Source organism: Pelophylax lessonae, assembly GCF_965119305.1.
Source record: "Pelophylax lessonae genome assembly, chromosome: 7".
NCBI classification, from domain to species: Eukaryota; Metazoa; Chordata; class Amphibia; order Anura; family Ranidae; genus Pelophylax; species Pelophylax lessonae.
Window position 1 is genome coordinate 195,211,531 of NC_138774.1, and position 23,263 is coordinate 195,234,793.

The 23,263-nt window shown below is 39.9% G+C and overlaps 1 protein-coding gene across 1 annotated transcript; it reads right to left on the minus strand.

Annotated features, from left to right (window-relative positions):
- Nucleotides 1-4,930: 4,930 nt before the first annotated feature.
- On the minus strand, nt 4,931-16,952 carry LOC309560759 (ficolin-2-like). The gene is made up of 9 exons (XM_082264409.1): nt 16,704-16,952; nt 15,661-15,753; nt 15,062-15,106; nt 14,740-14,766; nt 13,481-13,528; nt 8,246-8,373; nt 7,511-7,640; nt 7,072-7,206; nt 4,931-5,227 (listed from the first exon to the last, which is right to left on the minus strand). Exons 1-9 carry the CDS (start codon nt 16,771-16,773, stop codon nt 4,980-4,982), a joined length of 924 nt encoding a protein of 307 aa, XP_082120535.1. The 5' UTR covers nt 16,774-16,952; the 3' UTR covers nt 4,931-4,979.
- Between the last annotated feature and the right edge of the window lie 6,311 nt (nt 16,953-23,263).

A 23,263-nucleotide genomic window follows, 5' to 3' on the forward strand; every position in this document is an offset into this window, starting at 1 on the left:
TGTACTCGAGCATCCCGCACGAGCAGGGCATCCGGACGATTGAATCCTTTCTACGTGAGCCACATGAGCAGGATCGCAATTCATGGCCACAAATGGACTTTGTCCTAAAATTACTTTGTTTTATCCTCACTAGGAACTACTTCACTTTTCTGGAACAATACTATTTGCAAATACAGGGGGTGGCTATGGGCACTTGCTGCGCACCCTCATACGCTAACCTATATTTAGGTGGCTGGGAAAGGCAAACTCTATCAAGTGATAATATGGAGAAATGGCTTCCGTACATATTGTGTTGGTATCGTTTCATAGACGATTTGTTAATCATCTGGACAGGCCCTAAATCTGATCTGGAAGAATTTCTTCTAGCCTTAAACACAAATGAATTTAATCTAAAATTTACCAACACGATTAGTTCGGAGAGCCTATCATTTCTAGATATTCAAATTAACATTCTACCCACAGGAGAAATTGAGACTGACCTGTATAGGAAGCCAAGCGCAGGTAATACCATCTTGTGCGCAGCAAGTGCCCACCCCGCCCCCCTTGTAAAGAGTATACCATATGCCCAGTTTCTTCGTTTGCGAAGAAACTGCTCATCTGATTCTAACTTTAAAAATCAAGCCAATGGCCTACGAGATAGACTGTTACAGAGGGGATATAGTCCAACCTCTCTAAGAAAAGCTTATAACAAAGCCAAAGCCCGCTCTAGAACAGATTTAATAAATAATACATCAGTGAAAAAAGAAATGAAAACGGTAAAACTAATTACCAGATACTCAATACATGAGAACAAATTACGCCAAATTATGGCCAAACATTGGCATCTTTTAACGGATGACCATACTTTGGCCAAATATGTAAAAACTCACCCAGAAATCGTTTTCAGGCGGGCGCCCTCCATACGGGACAGTCTAGTTAGTAGTCATTACAGCCAATCCAGACCTGTGGGCAACAATCCGAAAGGAACCTACAGGTGCGGCACATGTGCCCGCTGTCCATGGGTGAAAGAGGGAAGAGGGGTTTCCCTGCCCAATGGCAGCTGGCATCGAGCCAAAAGCTATGCTGATTGTAATACACAGGGTATTGTATACTTGATGCAATGCACCTGTCATGCCTACTATGTGGGGAGAACAATACGCCAGTTAAATCAGAGAATTGGCGATCATCTGTATTACTCCGAAGGTGGGAAAATACAAACCACGGTTACACGACATATAGCATTACATCACAAATATAACAACTCAGTGGTCAGCTTTTTTGTTTTAGAAGTTATACCCCAAGACCCCAGAGGGGGTAACTGGGACAAGCGTATACTTCAGAGAGAAACCTATTGGATTGAATCCCTAAACGCTTCAACACCACCTGGCATTAACGAGGTGCTAACATATAAACCCTTCCTGTGATGACAGATAACTATTGGGGGGTTCAACCCCCTAATGGTTATATTTGGCAATTCACACCTTTCTATAGTTCAATATGTTGGCTCTATATACCCGCCAGGCCCTATTTCCTCAGTCTTTGACCCTCGGAGCTTCGGTGTATCTCAGCAATAGCAGCTTATATACCCAATCAGGGGTGTAGTATTTGATACTCCCCTGGAAAATTGAATCTTGAAATCAAGCACCTAATCCCTTTTGAGGATGTTTTGATGTTTAAACATGTTGAAGACAGTGTATTGATGTATTTACATGTCTCTGTATGTAACTTATGAATATAATCTTTTTTCTGTATGTATATCCACGTTTTTTCATGTGATTATTTGGCTGAAAATATGTAACTAATGGGATGTATATATTTTTTGCAATATTGTGATGTCGTGGGAGTAATCCGAGGTGTGGCGATGCTGTCCCTCAGTATGTCCTGGCATCAGTCCTCGTTACTTTTGGAACTGGCCACTAGGTGGCGTGGTGGCGGTGGTTCCCTCGGCGAGTGTGCGGTCCTTGGGCAGGAGAGCTGGACACCTAGTGGCCTAGCTCTGCCATGCAGCTTCCGGGAGCCCACAGTGTTGTGGAGCTCCACATTAAGCAGTGAGCGTGCGCCACCACGGCGCATGCGCACTCGAGGATCGGACCCGGAAATGAGTCATCGCCTTGTTCGGTGACGATTTCCGGGTTGGGGCTTCATAATGGAGCAGAAAGCCGCAATGGCGGCAGAGAGGAGATTGAACTTGAGATGGCGCAGCAATATGGGTAAATATCTTTTATTCAAATACTCAAGACACACACGAATGGGACTTTTGGATGCTAATGGCTTTTTTCCTTTACATCTTTTCTCTATGCCTTTCTATTGTTTGTTCGGCTCTCCATCGACTCCACTGCAACAGTTGAAAGAGCTAAAAGCTGGAAGCGCTGTAGGGGGTTATACCCTGCCCTCATTTGGGACAAACTTTTTTCAAGCAGCTTTACAAACACAGATGTATAACGGCATATGACCTATTATAAAACCTCAGGTATTTATATGGGATTATGTCTGATGTCTCATCAATTGTTTGTTCCCATATACCTACTAATATATAACATATATACCTTCCTATATATATATATATTGTTTTAGCTGGAACCTAAAGCTATACAAGTCTGCCACCATCCTCTATTCTTATCTCCTCCTGTATCCATTTGCAATCACTGAGTGACAAGTCATTTGGTAGGTATAAACATATATGATTATAGGAATATGATATATAACCCTGTATTACATTGTAACTAACAAAGCAAGCCCCTGCACTCGCCGGGGAGACTATATACGTCACCAATAATTAGCCACCAAGTAATTTCCATCCAACCATGTTTCCAGGGGTGCACGTGGGCTGAGGGATATCGTTTTGGGACTGCTATGCTGCCTATATGTGAATTCTCTGAATAATATCACTGTATATGCAAGGCTAACTTTCTATATTTGATATGTTTATAGATGACAATCTTTATTGAATTCTTTTTGCCCCTGAGGAAGCAATACTCTTTTGCGAAACATGTTGGGCTAGAATTCCAGTAGAGGCATAACAAACCTCATACCTCAATAAGGAGAATCTTATCAATGACGAATTTGGAAAGTCACCAAGTTGTGTAAAAAGATTGCATTTGTATCTGTTATCTATATGTGGTCTGTGTATGTTTGATAATATTATGTCAATAAGTATCCAACTGCTAATACTATTGGCTTTTTAAAGGAGCAAAACTTAATAAAAATATATCTTAGTTGTTCAGGAGACAATTATTTAATGAGCCCTTCTTTTTCCCAAAGTCACAATATATTTTTCCATGGCTTTCCAATTAATGTCATGGAGTTCTTTTGTGACACACTCAAAGAACATTTGTAGATACCTACTATTGATTAAAGGAGGCTTTGATTTTGACCTATTTTTCAAGCCATATGATGGGATGGAGGGTAGTCCAACTAGGTTACTTGCTTGAGGTTATCTAGTTTGTCCAATTCCCTTTAGGCATATCCTCCACTTCTGGGTGTATATTTCTTTCACAGGTACTTTTTTATCTTTAAAAAAATATTCATTTAAAATGAAGCCTTCTTTGAAATAAACATTTGTCTATATATATTTAAAATGATTTCCAACTGTGGGTGGGGGAAAATGTCAAGCCCTGTTTAAGCAAGAATATATTATCACTAGTTAGTTTTTCCCATCAAAAAAATAATAACATTAATAACCTGACTGAGATTAAATTATCTCCTGTAATCTTTTGGATGTGTTTAGAGAGGAAGGGTTTTTTTTTTTAAATTGCTAATCTATTTGTTTATGTCAAGTTCTATTCATTTTTCTGTTTCATTTTTTTCTCCCGTCCTCTCCTTTTTGGCCCTCATCTATTTCCATTTCCTATTGTCCCTCCCTCTTTATCCTCCAGTGTTTTCTTCCTATACTTACTTCTGTATTTGCTTCTTCCTCAGTGTCTTGCTTGGTCAAAGACCTTTCAAAATCTTGTAGATCAAGTTGATATTTTTTCTCTTTAACTTATTTTTGTTCTTTTTGTAATTCTTTAAAATTATAATTGGCCTGACATTTTTCAAATTCAGGTGAGTCTTTTTTCCCATATCATTTCTGAGCACTACTGTTTATTGCCTCTTCAAACTCTTCCAGGTTGAAGAAGAGGTATGCAGGCAATGTTTAATAATCTTTGTTTGCTTACATCATTCCTCAGATGTTCAGCAGGCACAATTCACTTGCATTAACCCTGAAGAATGATTCCTGCTTCAATATAAGAATTATGAGAGTGTAATGTTCCACTAATATTTTAAATGTTTTATTACCAGATGTCCATGTGCTCTGTTGAAAACTTCTTGCATTTCCCGCCCGAGCTCCTTGTTTATTTGGAAAGCCATATAGTCACTCCCCCAGTAATGGTTAGTTGGAACTAAGCTTCAGCATCAGAAATATGGCAAATCTCAAGAGATCAACCAGACAAAGCAGTAATTAAACCCTAAGAATATTAGATACATAGGTAATAAAATATGAGATATATCAGCTGGAGCTGAATAGTATTAATTTACAACCCCAACTGGTCATAATTGAATGGCATTCAATTCCACCAAAAGTGATATTTTAGTTACAAGTGGTGTATGGTGGACCGGTTTGTTACATGTCTTGGATTCTCCAACAGAGCTCCCTGCCCTATTTCCTGACCCTGTTGCTGTTTCAAATGGTCACATCAGAAAGATCAGAACTTTGTGCATTGCTACGCATGTTCTGCACCGTTTTAAATTGGACCCCAATGTACTAAAGCAATGCACCTGCTTCTTGCGTGTTGTAGTTTATTAACAGCCCATTGAAAATGAATGGGCTGCTTTAACTCAGTACAGGCCTCTTAACATGCAACATAATGTACCTTAATGCGCTTGTGTTAACACCCTGCATAGGTGCAATCATAGTCGTATGGTTCCCTTTTAATAAATCACAGATGAAAAGGTAAGAGTATGTTTTTTTGTATATGTATTTATTTCACTTATTTGAAGTTTTCAGGTTGTATCCTTCTTTAGGCAGGTCTGATTTTCATTTCAGACTGTTTGTAAGAATAGTTATATCCTTTTCCAGAGTTCCAGTTAATACCATCAGCAAAGGTATCATGATTTCCCAGCAGGTACTGTCCGTTCAAGTTAGATTGGTGGCACTGGTTGTACCACCAGGAACCTTTATAGAGCTGGACGCAATCTCTGGCATCTGTGTCATTGTCTTGGTCTACAGTGGAGAACTGCATTCCATTGTGATACGTCAAAGAATCTCCTAGGTGAGCATAATGAATTTAAAGATATCTTTTAGTAAGAGCCTTTTGCAAAAATGTTAAGCCCTTTCTTTACAAAGCTCTATGTCTGTAACAATTTTATTCTCCTCCCTTCTCAGCAAGTACCTTAACTCCTATGAATGGCAGCACCCAGATAAAAGTCAAACTAAAGGCAACATTTTTTTGAGGGAGTAGAGTAGGGGAGGACTACAACCACTATAACTTCTTTTTGCCATCTGTTTTTTTTTTTTGCATGCTAGTCTCATCGAAAATTAAGAGTTTACCAAAGTTATGAAAATTCTCGTACAACAGAATAAAAATTTGGAAGTGATGTAATGTGTTGTAGTGTATTTGTAATACTATTTTCGAACAACAACTGTACTGATTATACGAAAATCGTACGATCTGGTATCGTACGAGAAAATGTTTGTGCTTGTCCCATTAAATAATATTGGATGAACTGTCGTTATTGGCTCTCGAAAGCGGTGTACTAACGATCAGTTTATTGTACGATCGCTTCGAAAACTGTATTTTTTGTACAATTTTCTCAATGTATGAGACAGTCACAGACTGTCACAGTAACCAAGGTTCCCATTTTAGGATTTCATCTGTATTCCTGTACTGATGTTAACTCAAAATGTTGGATATACCCATATTTTCGTTCTTGATGACTTGGTAATAAGGACAATTACAGGGAGTAAAAAAGAAGACTACACAGCCATGCAAATTACAGTGGTTCTAGCCCCTCACCCTTTCTATCAAAATATAAAAATAAAGTTTTGCCTTTAGATATACTTAAGCTACAGATGACGCAATTTAGTCATCTGCTGCTGATTTGCTGATTGTCTGCTGAGTTTAAGACTAAATTATTGATGTTTATGATAATCACAATCTCAACAACAATCAGCCATGGAATTTACAGGCATTCTCAGCCATGTGTCAGAGGGTTTGTATTGTTATCTTTGGACCTCAAAAAAAAAAAAGAAAGCTTGAAATGGTTCTAAAGGCAGAAGGATTTTTGCCTTATTGCATTCTAAGCATTAAGGTAAAAAATCTTCTTCATGAAGGTCCCCCTAATACTTAGCCAAGCCTGATCTTGACCAAGCGATGTGCACAAGAGCAGCATCTCTCCTGGCTGTCTCTCTCCTCATTAGACAGTAAACCATTGGCTCCTACTGCTATCAATCACAGCCAGTTAGGAGAGAGCGGGGGCGGGGCCAAGCCATGCTCTGTGTGGTAAAAGACACACAGAGCTGATTTGGGAGCGAACGTGCATGAATGCCCCCATAGCAAGCTGCATACCAAGCACTTGGCAATGGGGAGGGGCCTGGAGCGCCGGTGGAGGGCCCAAGAAAAGGAGGATCGGGGCTGCTCTGTGCAAAAACCATTGCAGGTATTACATGTTTGTTATTAAAATAGTCTTTAGAATCACTTTAAAAAAAAATCTAAATCTTACATATAAGAAAATGTGGATTTTATTCAAATTTTTTAACTTAATACCTTAGCCTTGTTTAATTTTAACCTCTCGGTGCCGGCCACAAGCACGCAAATATGCTGCCTTTTGGCAGGTGGACCTTGGCATGGAATGGCTGCATATTTGGTGCATTAGTGCAAATACAGCTGTGTGCTCCTGGCACAGTTACCGGCGGCTAACAGAATGCTCCCGATCTCAAGCAGCTGGGATAGCCAATCACGGTAGTCACATGATCATTAAACCCTTCCCCGCTTCCTGGCATCCTAAACCCCTTAATGGGTCAGGAGGCGCCAGATCCTAGAGGTTAATGACATGCAGCTTGGACCTTTTGCAGAGGCAAGCCCCTTCCACTTCATATATTACATTCCTTACCTGCATTACCACTTGTGAAGTTTCTGATTAGCAGCTTAAACTTCTCTGATTCTCCCAGAATTTTAAAGAAGCCGTATTTAGCAAAATGCTTGACTGTGTCAAAGCCTTGAAGATCCACTCGCAGTTCCCAAGTCCCTGACATGACAGAAAAAGAATTATAATATAATTTTTTTTTATCATAAAGTATGTTGGTGCCCTTACTATATGTATTTTAAAGAATCTTATTGACAACCAGAAAAAAAACTTTTAAAAATTGCAGAATACTGCAGCTTTAATGGAAATGAAATCACAGGATGGAAATGCAGTACTAAATTTTGTCAAGAAAAAATTATAAAATGTTGATGTGTGATTCTCCTTTTTTCCTTCCTGCTTAAAAAAAACAATATTAAACAAGTTTTAAAAAAACCTTCCTGCAAAAAACACCCTTACCAATCATTACCTGATGACGTTATCATGTGAATATTTTCATTCCCCAACCAAAACTCTGTCAAGCGGCTACCAAACCCCTTCTTGTAAGACTCCCAGTTTTGCAGGAAATCCACAGATCCATCACAGCGCCTCTGGAAAACCTAAACAAAAAACTCTATGATTATCTATTGCTGAGCCCAGCATTACCAAAGCTGCAATACTTTCTTTGCATCAGTCCAGCATTATAGATTAAATATACAACACATTTTTTGGGAGTACATTTATGCGCAAATTTTTACCTGCTCAACCTCACTACAATGGAATTAATAGAAACTGCTACCTCTAACCTGTTCCTACTATCCTGCTGCCACGTAATAATAGATGGTAGCCAACATAAAAAATGTACATTTCCCAAAGAAATCTAAGCTCCACCTCTCTCCAGCATGATTCACAATACGTGACCCAATACCAGAGCACTGATCTAAATTAAATAGGCTTAGAGAAGGGACAGTGATCCTCTGCTTCAGCTGAAAACGTAAGTGATCGCAAAGAAAGGGCAGGGTTAGGTTTTTTAATCAGCTTTAAATTTTTATTACTTTACAGTATTCAGAAATATTATACATGACTTCCAAGTGTTTGTAATGAGTTCGTACGTTGTGATCATTGCTCTTTGTTTTATTATAGGATGGTGATCGGTTATATACTTGCTGATTTTGAATTAATCAGGTTTCATGAATTAGAGGTATTTACAGGTAGAGATACTTACAATCCAGCCTCCCCCATCAGTGTGCATGTCACAAAGCACTTTTAATGGATTCTTTCCATCTGGGAATATTGTATACCAGTCGCTGATAGTGAAGCCTTTTTCCATGAGCTCCTTACAGTTTCTCGCTGCTGAAATAATGACAAAATTGATCAGAGTTAAGAAGAGGACCTGGCCCTTCTCTACAACTGGCTCCAATTTCTAGAGTCAGGGAAAGTCAGACCCCAGTAATGAATAGAAACAATTTCTGTTTATTATAGGTAATAAAATATATACTGCGCTGTCTGCTTTTAGGCAGGATCACATTAAAAATCCTAATTTTAAAAAAGATAATATTTCTTGAAAGTTACTCAATAGCCCCAAAGCACTTTAAAAGAATTTTTATGTATTCATTTACTTTTATTTGTGTTTCTAAATATTTTCATTTTGCATTTTTCTGGCTCCCAAGTTCCTAATTGACTTTAGGCATGGTGTCAACCTATGCCTAATGAGAATTCAAGACCTGTTTTGGCAGGAGGTGCCTCTACCATAAAGTTGTAATTAGGGCACACAACTGAAGTCAAAGCTAAAATATATACCCAATCTCACATTTCTTCTAAACCTTTAGCTTGTACGGTCTCACAAGCAAGGCCTTCTAACCCCTTTGTATTTATTTGCATTGTAACTGTTCTGTCTTTCTTTATTTTTTAAAGTGCTGTGCAAACTTAGTGCTATATAAATACTATATAATAATAATAATGTGGCTAAACAAAGCAGCTTGGTCAGGGACCGTCCCAACCTGTGCCTGGATAGGATAGGAGCAGAAACACACCAGTGAGGCACTCACTGGGGTTTTTCTTCCCACTAGTTAGCTCATTGTGCACTGTTTAAAGCAGGGGTCTCCAGACTTTGGCCTGCGTATATGAGGGCACAATTCCCTGTTTGTCCACTATGTTGTATTTTTCTCTATAATAATGTATATATAGTGAGAGAGTCTCAGGATGAATGGAGTTTGAGTGGAGATCCTGAGAAGAGGGAAGCTAAACTCCGTAGCTGGCCTCCATGGGATTTGGTATTCCAGTGATTGGTATTCCTCTAGTGCCTTAGATAGGATGGATTCAGGGTTTGTTATTTTGTCTCGTTTCCATTCGTTATTGTGATTTTGTGTTGTCTACATTGAATGTAACTGTATCCTTATAATTTCCCTTTGGGAATAATAAAGTATGCTGAATCTAAAAGGACATAGATGGCCTGAACTGGGAAAGTGACGATGACCGTTATCATATTGGTGAGAAGTAGGGATGATTGAACTTTTCAAAAGTTCGGTTCGACCAGAACACCAGAACTTCCAGAAAGTTCGGCCCGGATTTCAGAACCCCATTGAAATCAATGGGACCCGAACTTTGGTAATCAAAAAACCCAATTTTGAAGCCCTAAAACCCAATAAATGCGCCTAAAAAATGCCTAGGGTTCTGGGTCATGCCCCAGAGACTATTAATCACACAAACAAAAGTTCTTAAAAATTTTCATTTTTGATAGAGAGCCAATTATTGAAAAAAATATTGAAAAAAAAATTAGATTTTTTGATTTTGATTTAGTGTCTGGGGGGTCTAAAAGGTGTACCTGTGAAGTTTCAGCTCTGTAGCATGTCCAGAACCAGAAAAAAAGATTGTTTCTATTAGGTCATATTTCTTATAGAACAGGGATATGGCTCTGCTATTTTCACACCTTGCCGGTTTTGTAGCAAGCGTTTTTTTGGGCATTTTTTGGGGGTTATTGGAGGCAGGCATAACATCAGAACTTCTGTATAGGGGTATATATACACACACACTTATATGTATATATACACATACACATATATAGGTGTGAAAGTAGCAGAACACTATACTTGCGCTAATGAAATAATTAACACCCATATGGCTCCGCTCCTATCACACCTATATGTGTGTATGTGTATAATACATATAAGTGTGTGTGTATATATACCCCTATACACAAGTTCAGATGTCATGCCTGACTCCAAAGACCCCAAAAAAATGCCCTAAAAAAAACGCCTGCAATAACACACCTGGGCGTTTTTTTTTTGGCGCAGGCATTTTTTTGGGCATTTTTTGGGGTCTTTGGAGTCAGGCATGACATCTGAACTTGTGTATAGGGGTATATATATACACACACACTAATATGTATTATACACATACACACATATAGGTGATAGGAGCGGAGCCATATGCCTGTTAATTATTTAATTAGCGCAAGCATAGTGTTCTGCTCTTTTCACACCTATATATGTGTAGGTGTATATATACATACATATGTGTATATATACCCCTATACACAAGTTCAGTTGTTTTGCCTGCCTCCAAAGACCCCAAAAAAAAGCCCAAAAAAACCCCTGCAGTAAAAAGCAGGCTGACCGGCGAGAAGCCATATCGCTGCTCTGTAAGTCACATAAGAGAAACGATCTTTTCTCTATAGCGGTCACCCTGAAATGGAAGGGTTTGGTCACCCTGCCATAGCAGTCAGTGTCAGTTCACCCTACACTACACTACGGTCACCCTGGCACTTAACACTTTCCCTACAGAAACTAGATTTTTGAAGCTAACTATAGTGGAAAATAGCACCCTAACTACACTAGATATCCCTTTCCTCACACTAATAATTGCTAAATGACACTTTTGAAGCAGAAATAACAGAACTGCTTCCACTCTCTTCCATGTCCCTGTATTAAAATGCTAGGAATTTGGCGGGGCTATCTTTTATACTGGGGGGCGTATTCACTAATGATTGGCCTCTGCACCCCCTAGTCACTCCAATCACATTCCTAGCATTCTCCTGCCCCCTCAATTGGCTTTTTCTAATGGTTCTGGTCCAATCATGGGCTTTTAAAGCCCATTTCCTGGCCCATTGCATTTTGGTCGGTTCTGGTTGCCGAATTCCGAACTTTTTCAGCAAAAAGTTCTAAATTCGGCCGAACCTCGAACAGTCAATGTTCGGGTCGAACCGATGGTCGACCCGAACCGTTCGATCATCCCTAGTGAGAAGCTGTTTGCCCTGAGGTTATATATCTGAAGTTGTCTGCCTTCAAGTTATGCAGGTAAAACTGTGAAAAATGTATTAGACTTACCTATAGTTACTATAGACTCACTTATAGTTACTAGTAACAGCCTATCCTTAGAACTTGCACCTGGTTCTGCAGGATTAAAGTGGATGTAAACCCTCATATATACCCAGTGAAGTGAACAGCCTCAAATGATACATAGAGATGAAACAAATCTCCCTACATAAGTTTTACATGCATATCTCCTGTCTTCAGCTTTATATATTCTTTAGGAAGTGCACATTGTGTTAGAGATTTTGTCTTCCTTTTCAACACTGGGAGTGTAGTGAAGCCTTACATTGTGTGACAGCTGATTGGAGGAAAGGCACACACCCCCACTCCACATAGGCAGAGGAAGGAAGAGCTGTGCTGTGACAAGACCAGCTGTCTGCTAATCTATTTATAGCAACCTCCTACAACACAAATTTCAGTCTGGTTTTATCTATGAGGGACTCTGATGTAAGGGAGGAATCTGATGGGGATTCTGATGTAAGGGGAGACTTCTAATCAGGACCCTAATATAAGAGGGAAGTCTTATGAAGACTCTGATGTACAGGAGGACTCCTATGGTGGACTCTGATGTAAGTAAGCTGTGATACGGACCCTGATTTTAAGGGGGACTTTATTTTGTTTTAACACTTTCTTTTTTGTTCTGAAATAATGTTCTGAATCATATCATGCTGATTCCAAAAAGGATTTATTCATTTATTATTCATTGATTTTTAAAAATATGTTTTTTTTTTCAGCCTGCGAATACTTGTAAAATATACGAAAACAAAGTTGTCCTTGTACTGAAAAAAACTGGAAAGCCCTGGTTTAAAGCAATATAGCCTGATGGATTTGTGGTGCTATTCCTTACTTTTCAGTATTAATCCTGTAGGGGAAGGGAACTATGAAAAGTAATTTAAAGACAGACTGAGGTACTGTTTAAAATACATTTAAAGATGTTTTAATAAATACTTGCACATTTTTTTCTAAATATTTCCCTATATTTTTGCTTTAAAATTGTATTTGCTGGGCATTTGCAAAGTTTAACCACTTGCCGACCCCCCACACAGATTAACTGCGGCAGGGCGGCTCGGCTGTGAATAATCACGTAGATCTACGTGATTGTGTGCATGCGGTCTCTGGTTAGACACAGCAGGAGGCAGACCATGAGAGGAGCGGGCTTGATTGCCGCCAGCCTCCTGCAATCTTCGGGGAAACTGACAGGAGAGCCTCCTCCCTATGTAAAAAAGCAGGCGGCTCTCCTGTCAGACAGGCACAGTGAGATTGTGTATTTCAGCTAAGCTGAAACACCGATCTCTGTATGCCATTCACAGAGCCACCCCCCCAGTTAGCAAGCACATTTAGGCTTACATTTAACCCCTTGATCACCCCCAGTATTAACCCCTTCCCTGCCAGTGTCATTTATACAGTAACAGTGCATATTATTTAGCACTGATTACTGTATTAATGTCACTGGTCCCCAAAAAAGAGTAAAAAAATGTCAGTTAGGGTTCTGATTTGTCCACCGCAATGTCGCAGTCCCGCTAAAAATCACTGATCGCCGCCATTACTAATAAAAACAAAAAAATAAATAAAAAGTCCAAAAATCTATCCAATAGTTTGTAAACGCTGTAGCTTTTGCGCAAACCAATTAAAATATGCTTTTTGGGATTTTTTTTACCAAAAATATGTAGCAGAATACAAATTGGCCTAAACTAATAAAAAAAATTACATTTTTTTACAATTTTTTATTGGGAATGTTTTATTGCAAAAACTAAAAAATATTGTGTTTTTTTTCAAAATTGTCGCTCTTTTTTTGTTTATAGAGCAAAATCTAAAAACCAAAGAGTTGATCAAATACCACCAAAAGAAAGCTCTAATTGTGGGAAAAAAGGGACATCAATTGTATTTGGGTACAGTGTCGCATGACGGCGCAATTGTTAGTTAAAGTAACGCAGTGCCGAATCGCAAAAAATGGCCTGGTCATTAAGGGGGTAAAATCTTCCAGAGCTGAAGTGTTTAAACATTTGCATCAATGTGAATATACAGCATGTGATATAGTGACCCTTTAGTTCCTGCCCTGAGAATACCTGGATGCCTATTCATATAAATTAAGCTGTTTTTACCTTGCAAGCATACATATAAAAAAGCACATATGAAGCAGTTTCTGTTACCATATGTAATTTCCGGAGAGCCTGGGTCTCCCTTCTCTCCCTTTTCCCCTGTACATTAAAGAAAAGAAAGGTATTTTACAAACACGTTGTTAGGAAACAATTATGTGGTGAAGGAAGCTCTTCCAAAGTGAATATGTGCCGTCCAATGAACCAGGGACAGGATGTGAACACTTTGGGGGCCCCCTCCTGTCTTTCTTCCCACAGTCCCTGACTCAGATATATGGCAGTGCATAACCTTGGATGTTTCTGTTTTTAATTCTAAATGATTGACTTGAAAATAGCAGTTGATAGACTTGTGAAAGTACATTACATAGTGTATGTTATATTATGATACAATCACTTATAAGTGTAGCACTTGCTTAAAACATATAATTTATAAAACCTTAGATACACCAACATAGGTTAATTTTCCTGAAGAAGTTGACTTTGTTTCATAAAACGTGTTGAAAAAGGCCTAATTCTTTAGCAGACTTCAGCAGATAAGGCAACATATCTACTGTATTTGTATCAAAACTGGATGAACTTATTACTTACTATGTTTTGTGAAACAATGTTTCAAGGTACTCAACTTTAAAGTGTTTGTTAAGCCACTTAGTGTTGGTGCTACAATCTCCTCTGTTATAATATATTATTTGTCCCAGGGTATGTGTTTTGTAAAAAATACACCGCTAAATACCTTATTTTATAGCGCCGTTTGGCGCTCATGTGATCGGCCTCCTCTCTCGAAAGTGGGCAGCAAAGTGGGCAGGCTGAGAATCCCCCCCCCCCCCCCCTGACGTCAGCAAAGAGGAGGAGAGGAGGATAGAGGCAGCTTTTCACGTGATGAGCTGCGCAATGACGGAGGCACGAAAACTGACCACGGTGTCAGGGCTCAGCAGCCATGATACAGGGCAGAACCAGGCAAGATTAGCAAGGTAATTTAGGTTATACAGGGGGCCAAATTACACAGCACAAACACTGTGCTGTATAACATGCTTAAGGGAACAGGATCCATTTTTGGTTTTGTAGGGTAACAAACGCATCAAAAAAAATCTGCCGTAATATACATTTTTCAGAAGATGGTTTTGTATGTATACAGTATATCAGTAAAGGGATGTCTTTAATGCTTTTATCTAAAAAGATATGCTTACTCTGCATGTCTTGAAAATTCCAAATAGGATATTTGATGTGAATAAAACAGGGGAGTAATGCTGTTTGTATAGGTCTCTTTAAAACCTTCTGACCATAAGAAAAAATTACATATTACATGTTTTGTTTACCTTTTGTTCCTGGCATGCCTGGATTTCCTACAATAAATGTCACAAAATTAGTTATATAGAGTTATATAGTCTAAGAAGTAAAGTAAACTGTATATAGTAGTATAATATAGTATATATATATATAAGTTGTATAGTAAAGAGAGACAGTAAAAGATTTTACAGCAGCACAGAGTATTTTTGGTGATGAAAGTGGCTCAACCCACCCTTGTCATTTGACTCTTATTGTTACATTATGCTCAGATAATCAGTAAAGATATGCATTTTCTAGTGTCAGAATCCAGAAAAATAACTTGGTTTTGTAAGATTTTGATAAACAACCAACCTTTATTTCCTGGAAGACCGGCTAACCCTGGGCTGCCTGGAGGACCTAATAAATGATTTAAAAAAAACAACTTGTAAAAAAATATTTGTTTTTCTTCATAAAGCTCATGGACATAGGCAGAAACTTAAAAAATGGAGAACATGGACATTGCAAGCTGCCATAATTGGTAAAAAAGCAACAATTGTGTTTCAAAAGAACTACTTTTACTCCTCAGTTCCTGGTGTACAGTACATCCTTGTCCCTTAGCCAGTGACTCCTAAAGTGCTGAAGCCAGAGGATCAGCTGACAGCCAAGCCAAAAGCATTTTCAGGTGAAAGTCAGCATTGCCAGCCACTGTATTTCTCTCATGACAGGTTTTCTTTACCACCCAAGAGGGGCTGCACCAAAGAAGTGCAGGACCCTTAAATAGTGCATCACATCCTCCAGTACCAAATGACCAACCAGTCAGCTTGCTATTGGGATCATACTCCACTCAAAATGAAGAAATAATGGATGGAGTGGAGTTGCTCTTTTTCAGCCATTCTGATGTGACATTTTTTGTCTCAACTGTTCAATTCCTTAGGTATATATCTAAGATCTTATATGAAAGTCAAACCAACCTTTCTCTCCAGGAACTCCAGGTTCTCCTTTATCTCCTTGGGCTCCGGGGGTCCCAGGACATCCCCTTAAGAAGGTAATTTGCTCTGCTCCAGCTTGCATAAAAGTGAAAACAAATTATTAAAAGGCCACCAGATAGGTCCCCCTGCTGAGAAATAGTGCCTTTTATGTGTGGCTGAGGTTTTATTCATCAGGGAAGTTGAGTGATTACTCAGGTATAATATATAGATTTGTATGTGTGCAAACAGTAATGAAAAAAATGACACAACTACTATTACATTTTCTATTGCTTGCCAACATGCTGAATCAAATATTGGTTTCTAATATCACTCAACTGCTCCAGGGGTAAGATCACCCCACCAAAGTTTCCAGTTCCATTTAACAGCTGAAGCTATTTGGAAACCAAGTGGTAATGTCTAATGAGTTCTTCGGGATAAACAGACATAAAAAGCGGAACACTATACATACAATTGTATTTCTAGTTTAAGTTAGCTTCCAGCTTTTATTATACAGTATATAGGATTTTATATCATGGACAATGTAAAGGAAGGAGCTGGAACACACAAAGATGGACATGGACAACCAAAAACTCCCAGGTGGACAGGAAGAAAGCCAGTAATTGTGGCAGGGAGCTCTCACTGCTGAAGCAAGCAAAACATATAGAACAAGTGTTTATAGACTTCAAAGGGTTTTCACCTTAGTTTGAGATGCTTATGGAATTATTCAATATTCATTGCAGGGGCAATTGACTTACAGATCACGTGCATTTGACCTGCTTTAAGCTGCTTTTGCATCCCTTTACAATTGAATGGGAAGAAGAGCAGTTTTGAAGCAAAAAAGGACTGTTGACACTGGCTGATAAGAAGCAAGAGCCTGATTCAGCCCATTAAGTTCCAACTACAACTAAAATATAATTTTTAAATGGAATGACTTTTTAATAAGAGTTAAATAAAAATGATTTAGAGAATTTCATAAGCAAATATTTACCCCAAAACATGATCTCCCATAGTTAGTTTGTTTGAACAATATATAAAGAATATCTCACCAGAACATGTTTCCTCAGCATTACTGAGCGTGTTGAGCAGAATAAGGACTACAACTGGTAAGGCCAACATCACAACTTCTGATCGCTCCACCAGCTTCTCTTCTTGTCCTGGTATGTTTGATACTATTTATATACAGTCAAAGTCTAGTCGGAATAATACCCATACTGTCTTAAAAAAGAATGGAAGTCATTGCGCAACCTCAAAATCAATGACATTACTCTGGGAATATGTCACATTTGTATCACAGAAATATCATTTAACACATTTTCTTGGTGTCCTCAAACTCACCCACAAGCCAGGTGCCAATGTTAAAGGATCCATTTCAATTCTGATGACAGGAAAGATGTTGATATTTTAAGTCAACAAGAGTTGACACTTCAACAGTTGCAACATAAAATGGTTCCTTTTACAAATGTAAATGTTAAGTCCAATTCCATGTGCAGAAGAAATAAAATCCATGTTAGGTTTTTACTGCAGGCTGTGATCCGTTTGTAGAAAATTTCTATACCTTCCTACCGAGACATGAAGTGGGTGGGAAGACTGTACCAAAATACTCCTCCCTCCCAATCTGGGGAAGGTTTAAAATTGAGCCCCTTATGAAAAAAGTGTTTTTTAAGGGGGCCATTAAATCTCATAATTGCAAATAACGTCACATTATGCAGTACATTTCCTTTTTATTTTACATGCTTTACCATTGTTTTCTATGTAACGCAAGTTTTCTGTCAAAAGGGGGAACTACACATATATGTGAAGATGAGAAAGATTTCACTCAGACGGATGCCACTTTATTTATCATGTTTATCATGTATATTTATCAAGCACCCTAGGATACACTCCTCCTTATAAAGAAAGAAATAAGGAAAGAGATAAAACTTCTGTCAAATGAATGGGCTGAAACCGCACAGCACCCAACACCGAATGCAACCCATAAAATCTGCATGGAGCCTCGCCGCAACTGCCTTGGAACCGCGTGCAATGCACACAGTTGAAGCATGGTGCTGCATCATTTACAGGGTTAAAACAGGTATCATCATCAGCGTCTGTCAAACATTATTGAAAAGTGGTCTACCACAGATCATTTTCAGAGGGTAGGTACATGAATGAACAAGCCCCTAGAACAGCCCTTCTGGTAGGAAGAATGCTTCTTACACCAGTGGTTACTGGAAGAATACTTCTTACACGAGAGGTCGGTGAAAAGATTACCCCTTACAGAAAAGTTAAAAAGATCATTGGTATCAGTAGTTACCTATCCAATTACTCATTGCCCAAGGAACCCCTAGCAATCTCTGAAGGAACCAGGGATCAGCAAGATGTCCGTACACGGACACTGGTGTCCGTGAGTGGTCCTTGCAGGGTCCGCGGCAGCGGTGCAGTCAGTGACAGTCACAGCTGACTTCCACCTCCCACGCCCCTGCCCACTGATTGGCAGGACAGTGCCAGCATCCTAGCCAATCAGGTGCACTACTGCTCAATTTGCGCCTTGCGCATTTGTTGCCCCACCCCCAGGCCCTGAGTCCTTCAGAGCAGAGGACTCAGGTAAGGAGAAGGGAAAGAACTTCCAAGTTCCTCCTCTAATCTGTTGCCTGTGCCTGCCATGCCCGGTGCCGGTCTCAGCAGTGCACAGCGTGTCCCGCCCATCCAGGCCCCAGCTTCTCATGAGGGACGTGAGTAAGTTAACTCTTCATTCTTTCTGCACTGTGTGTGTCCTCCTATAACAACGAGTCCAGAACTTTCAAACCGGATCATTAAAGGCGATCTATGGGGGACCCTGCCTTGCCCGCTCTAAAGGGAGATATATGAGGGGGAACTGTTCTAGTAAAGCAGGGTCTTTGGGGACTCTGGCCTGCTCTAAAGGGGCATCTATTGTGACCATGCTCTAAAGGGGGATCTATGCCATAGATCCCATTTTAGAGTAGGGGCCCCATAAATCCCCCTTTAGAGCTCTGCCCCCCCCCCCAGATCCCCTTTAGTGCAGGCCCGGGGTCCCTATAGATCCCCCTTTAGAGCAGGGTCCCTCTAGATCCCCCTTTAGAGCAGAGTCCCCATAGATCCCCCTTTAGAGAAGGGTCCCCATAGATCCCCTTTAGAGAAGGGTGGTCCCCATAGGTTCTATGGGGGCCCTTCTCTAAAGGAGGATTTATGGGACCCTGCTCTAAAAGGGGATCCATGGGGATCCTTCTCTTAAGGGGGATCTATGGGGACCCTGCCCTAAAGGGGATCTTTGGGGGACCCTGCTCTAAAGTCGGATTTATGGGGAACCTGCTCTAAAGGGGGATCTATGGGGACCCTGCGCTAAAGTGGATTGATGGGGACCATGGCCTGCTCTAAAGGGTGATCTTTGGGGACCCTGCCCTAAAGGGGATCTATGGGGGACCCTGGCCTGCTCTAAAGAGGGATCTATGGGGACCCTGTCTGAATTTTGAAGATCTTTTAAACATTTTACAACAGTATACCACAAGCAGTCTTTAAATAAATGTTATTTTAAACGTATTTATATTTGTAGAACTAGGCCAGAGAGTAGACAGAGAGTTTTTTTTTTATTTTTTTTATATGGTTTTAATTTGAAACGTGGAGGGGGGTAGGGGATGGCGCTGTCTAGTAGCTGGAAAGAGTAATGAAGTGCCAAATATGAAAAATCTATCTACATGTATTAAAAAATGTACATAAATAGATAAAACCGATGTGTAATACTGGTAAAATAAACTGTGAATCAAAGTGACATGTGCATATGGTTTGCCGTAAAGGTGTCATGTGCTATGTGGATAAAATGGATGCCTGTTAGTGTATGTGCACTATGCAGATAGTGTAAAAAGTGAGGATGTAAAAAAATGATGTATATGTAAATAATCTTAAATAAATATAAGTGCAACAGTGCATAGAGTAAACCAAGGGACAGCCCCAATATAAAGTGACATGTGCTAAAAAAATATATGTATGTGCTGTTTTGATGATCCAAACAGATATAGGTGAAGTATAATCAACAATTGATTTATAGAGATTAATGTACAAAGTATGTTACCACGAGTTAATAAACATAGATAAATATAAGTGCAACGGTGCTTAAAGTGACTCAAGTGGCCGCCAATATAAAAGTGACATATGCTATATAATATATATAAATCCAGGTGGTGAATGGCTAATTTACAAAATATGCGTTACAGAAAGTGATGTGACTTGTGGGTGAACCAGAAAAAAAGGGGTGGGTGCAAATTAGTTATACAGTGATAACTGAAAAAGTGACAAAAGCTGAAACCCCAGGTGATGTGTCCAATTTCCAAAAAATAAAATGATAGTCTATTGCAAGCAGTACAGTGATGAGTAATAGGTGATCTTCCTAAAAGGGGTGTTGATAAGGTTCTTCGTGTATCCCGTACAAAATACTGAATAACCCCGTGGTGGGTGGTGAGGTGCGCAGTGACCCCTACAGTAGGTAGCACACTCACCAGAGATACCCACCCCACACAGGGGTACAAGGCGGGTATGTAAAGATGTAGAGCTGGTGGGTCCTCTCTCCTTCTCCAGGTCCAGGTAGGAACGGCTGGAAAGGTCCCTGGTGGTCCAAGGGTTAAAGGGTACCGGCTATGTACTATGGAAGTCTGGTGGGGTTCGGGGGTATCCGCTCCAGGGGTCCGCAATAGTGTGGGGTAAGGGATCAGACAATAGAGAGGCACATAGCGTAATACTGTAAACACTGCTATTTATTTGTAAACAGGGCAAAAGGTACTCACAAACATAGATCACAAAAAGGCAATGAATCCGAGCGTCCGGAGCGATGTGCAGTTCAAGCCTCGCTTTGGGAACCGGAAGTGATGCCTTCGCTTTGGGAACCGGAAGGCATCACTTCAGGGATGACATCACTTCCGGTTCCCAAAGCGAGGCTTGGACCGCACAGCGCTCCGGACGCTCGGATTCATTGCCTTTTTATGATCTATGTTTGTGAGTACCTTTTACCCTGTTTACAAATAAATAGCAGTGTTTACAGTATTACGCTATGTGCCTCTCTATTGTCTGATCCCTTACCCCACACTATTGCGGACCCCTGGAGCGGATACCCCCGAACCCCACCAGACTTCCATAGTACATAGCTGGTACCCTTTAACCCTTGGACCACCAGGGACCTTTCCAGCCGTTCCTACCTGGACCTGGAGAAGGAGAGAGGACCCACCAGCTCTACATCTTTACATACCCGCCTTGTACCCCTGTGTGGGGTGGGTATCTCTGGTGAGTGTGCTACCTACTGTAGGGGTCACTGCGCACCTCACCACCCACCACGGGGTTATTCAGTATTTTGTACGGGATACACGAAGAACCTTATCAACACCCCTTTTAGGAAGATCACCTATTACTCATCACTGTACTGCTTGCAATAGACTATCATTTTATTTTTTGGAAATTGGACACATCACCTGGGGTTTCAGCTCTTGTCACTTTTTCAGTTATCACTGTATAACTAATTTGCCCCCCCCCCCTTTTTTTTCTGGTTCACCCACAAGTCACGCCACTTTCTGTAATGCATATTTTGTGAATTAGCCATTCACCACCTGGATTTATATATATTATATAGCATATGTCACTTTTATATTGGCGGCCACTTGAGTCACTTTAAGCACCGTTGCACTTATATTTATCTATGTTTATTAACTCGTGGTAACATACTTTGTACATTAATCTCTATAAATCAATTGTTGATTATACTTCACCTATATCTGTTTGGATCATCAAAACAGCATATACATATATTTTTTTTAGCACATGTCACTTTATATTGGGGCTGTCCCTTGGTTTACTCTATGCACTGTTGCACTTATATTTATTTAAGATTATTTACATATACATCATTTTTTTACATCCTCACTTTTTACACTATCTGCATAGTGCACATACACTAATAGGTATCAATTCTATCTACATAGCACACGACACCTTTACGGCAAACCATATGCACATGTCACTTTGATGCACAGTTTATTTTACCAGTATTACACATCGGTTTTATCTATTTATGTACATTTTTTACTACATGTAGATAGATTTTTCATATTTGGCACTTCATTACTCTTTCCAGCTACTAGACAGCGCCATCCCCTACCCCCCTCTTTGTTCAATATATAGTCTTCGGACTATAATATAGGGAGGCAGCAGTCTACATTGCCTATCACATCCAATACCCCATAAGGGCGGAGTTCCCTACCCTTCATTAATTTGAAACGTACCTTGGCTTCCTTCACTAAGGTCTATACTTTGGAAAATGTCCGCCACAGCCTTGGTCCATGCTTATCTCTGAAAGGAACCCTATATTTCTGTGGAACCCCTGGTTGCGAAAGGCTTAAAGTGTTGACTTGTAACTCTGACCTTTCTTGACACAGATTTACTTTAAAGCACATTTTATGTAGGACACATTCATTCAAAAAGCTTTCACTAGAGGGAGTGCTAACATAAATTGTTTTAGGTGTCAAAACCAGCGCTGTCTAAACAATGTGTTTCCATATACAAGGGTAATACAGCCCTTCAATTGAAACCTCAAATCTAAATTAAACTTAAAAGATGAAAGTAATCAGTTCATAAATAAAGTTCATAGATGAAAGTACTAATTCGTGCAGTCTTCACAGATCAAACCTTCTAAAGTGCCATCTGCGCTTCACATAAAGTGCAGATAAGCGCATTCAGGTGCTGTGCTCCCCTCCCCATGTGCCCGGACAAAGGACATGTTCGGAATCCCACCTGCCCGATCCCGCCAGGAAGCGGAAACTGCACACAGCTAATCACAGGCAGTGAGACATTTCCCAGTCTGCAGCTGCACAGATCGGGAAATGTCTTACTGCCCGCCGTTATTACCCATGTGCAGTGTCGGCTTCCTGGCAGTATCAGGTGGTGGGATCCCGAATACGCCCGAGCCCATCTCTACTCAACAACTCTCTGCATGTAAGCACATTATTGGACTCTTCAGAATCCTGCGATGGATGGATCCCCAGCAGTTCCCTGTGCTTCCAGGCGAGACAATCTCTCAGTTGTATTGGCATGTAAGAAGAATAATCAGGAGATATCCAAAGCATAATACCTTTAATTTAAAATAATATTAAAATACATATTGTAAACTCACAAGTGAACTCTTATTCAAAAGTATAAAATGCTGGTGTTCTATCAGAATACCGCTACCTATCAGATTCTGCAACCGGAAGTGACGTACGGACTAGAACACCTTACTGCGCAAGTCTTACTTTTATTTTAGCAGTAAATTGACCTTATATATTGAATTACAGCATTACATTTGTATTATTATTGTATTATTATTGTATTCTAGTAATTATAGCGAGAAACCTGCAGGTAGATGGTGGCGATGGCACCTCTTTGTACACCCCGAACTGCTCAGCGACAAACTGATTATATCGTGAAATAGACTTTTTCACTCGGTCACGGTGTAATAGTCTATTTCAGTATATAAGGTGAGTTTACTGCTAAAATAAATGTAAAATTCAAGACTTGGGTGGATGTAAGAAGATGTCTGCCTCTGCTTCATGTGCAGTCACATTAGGAAACCTATTGGAACGCATAGCGGTCA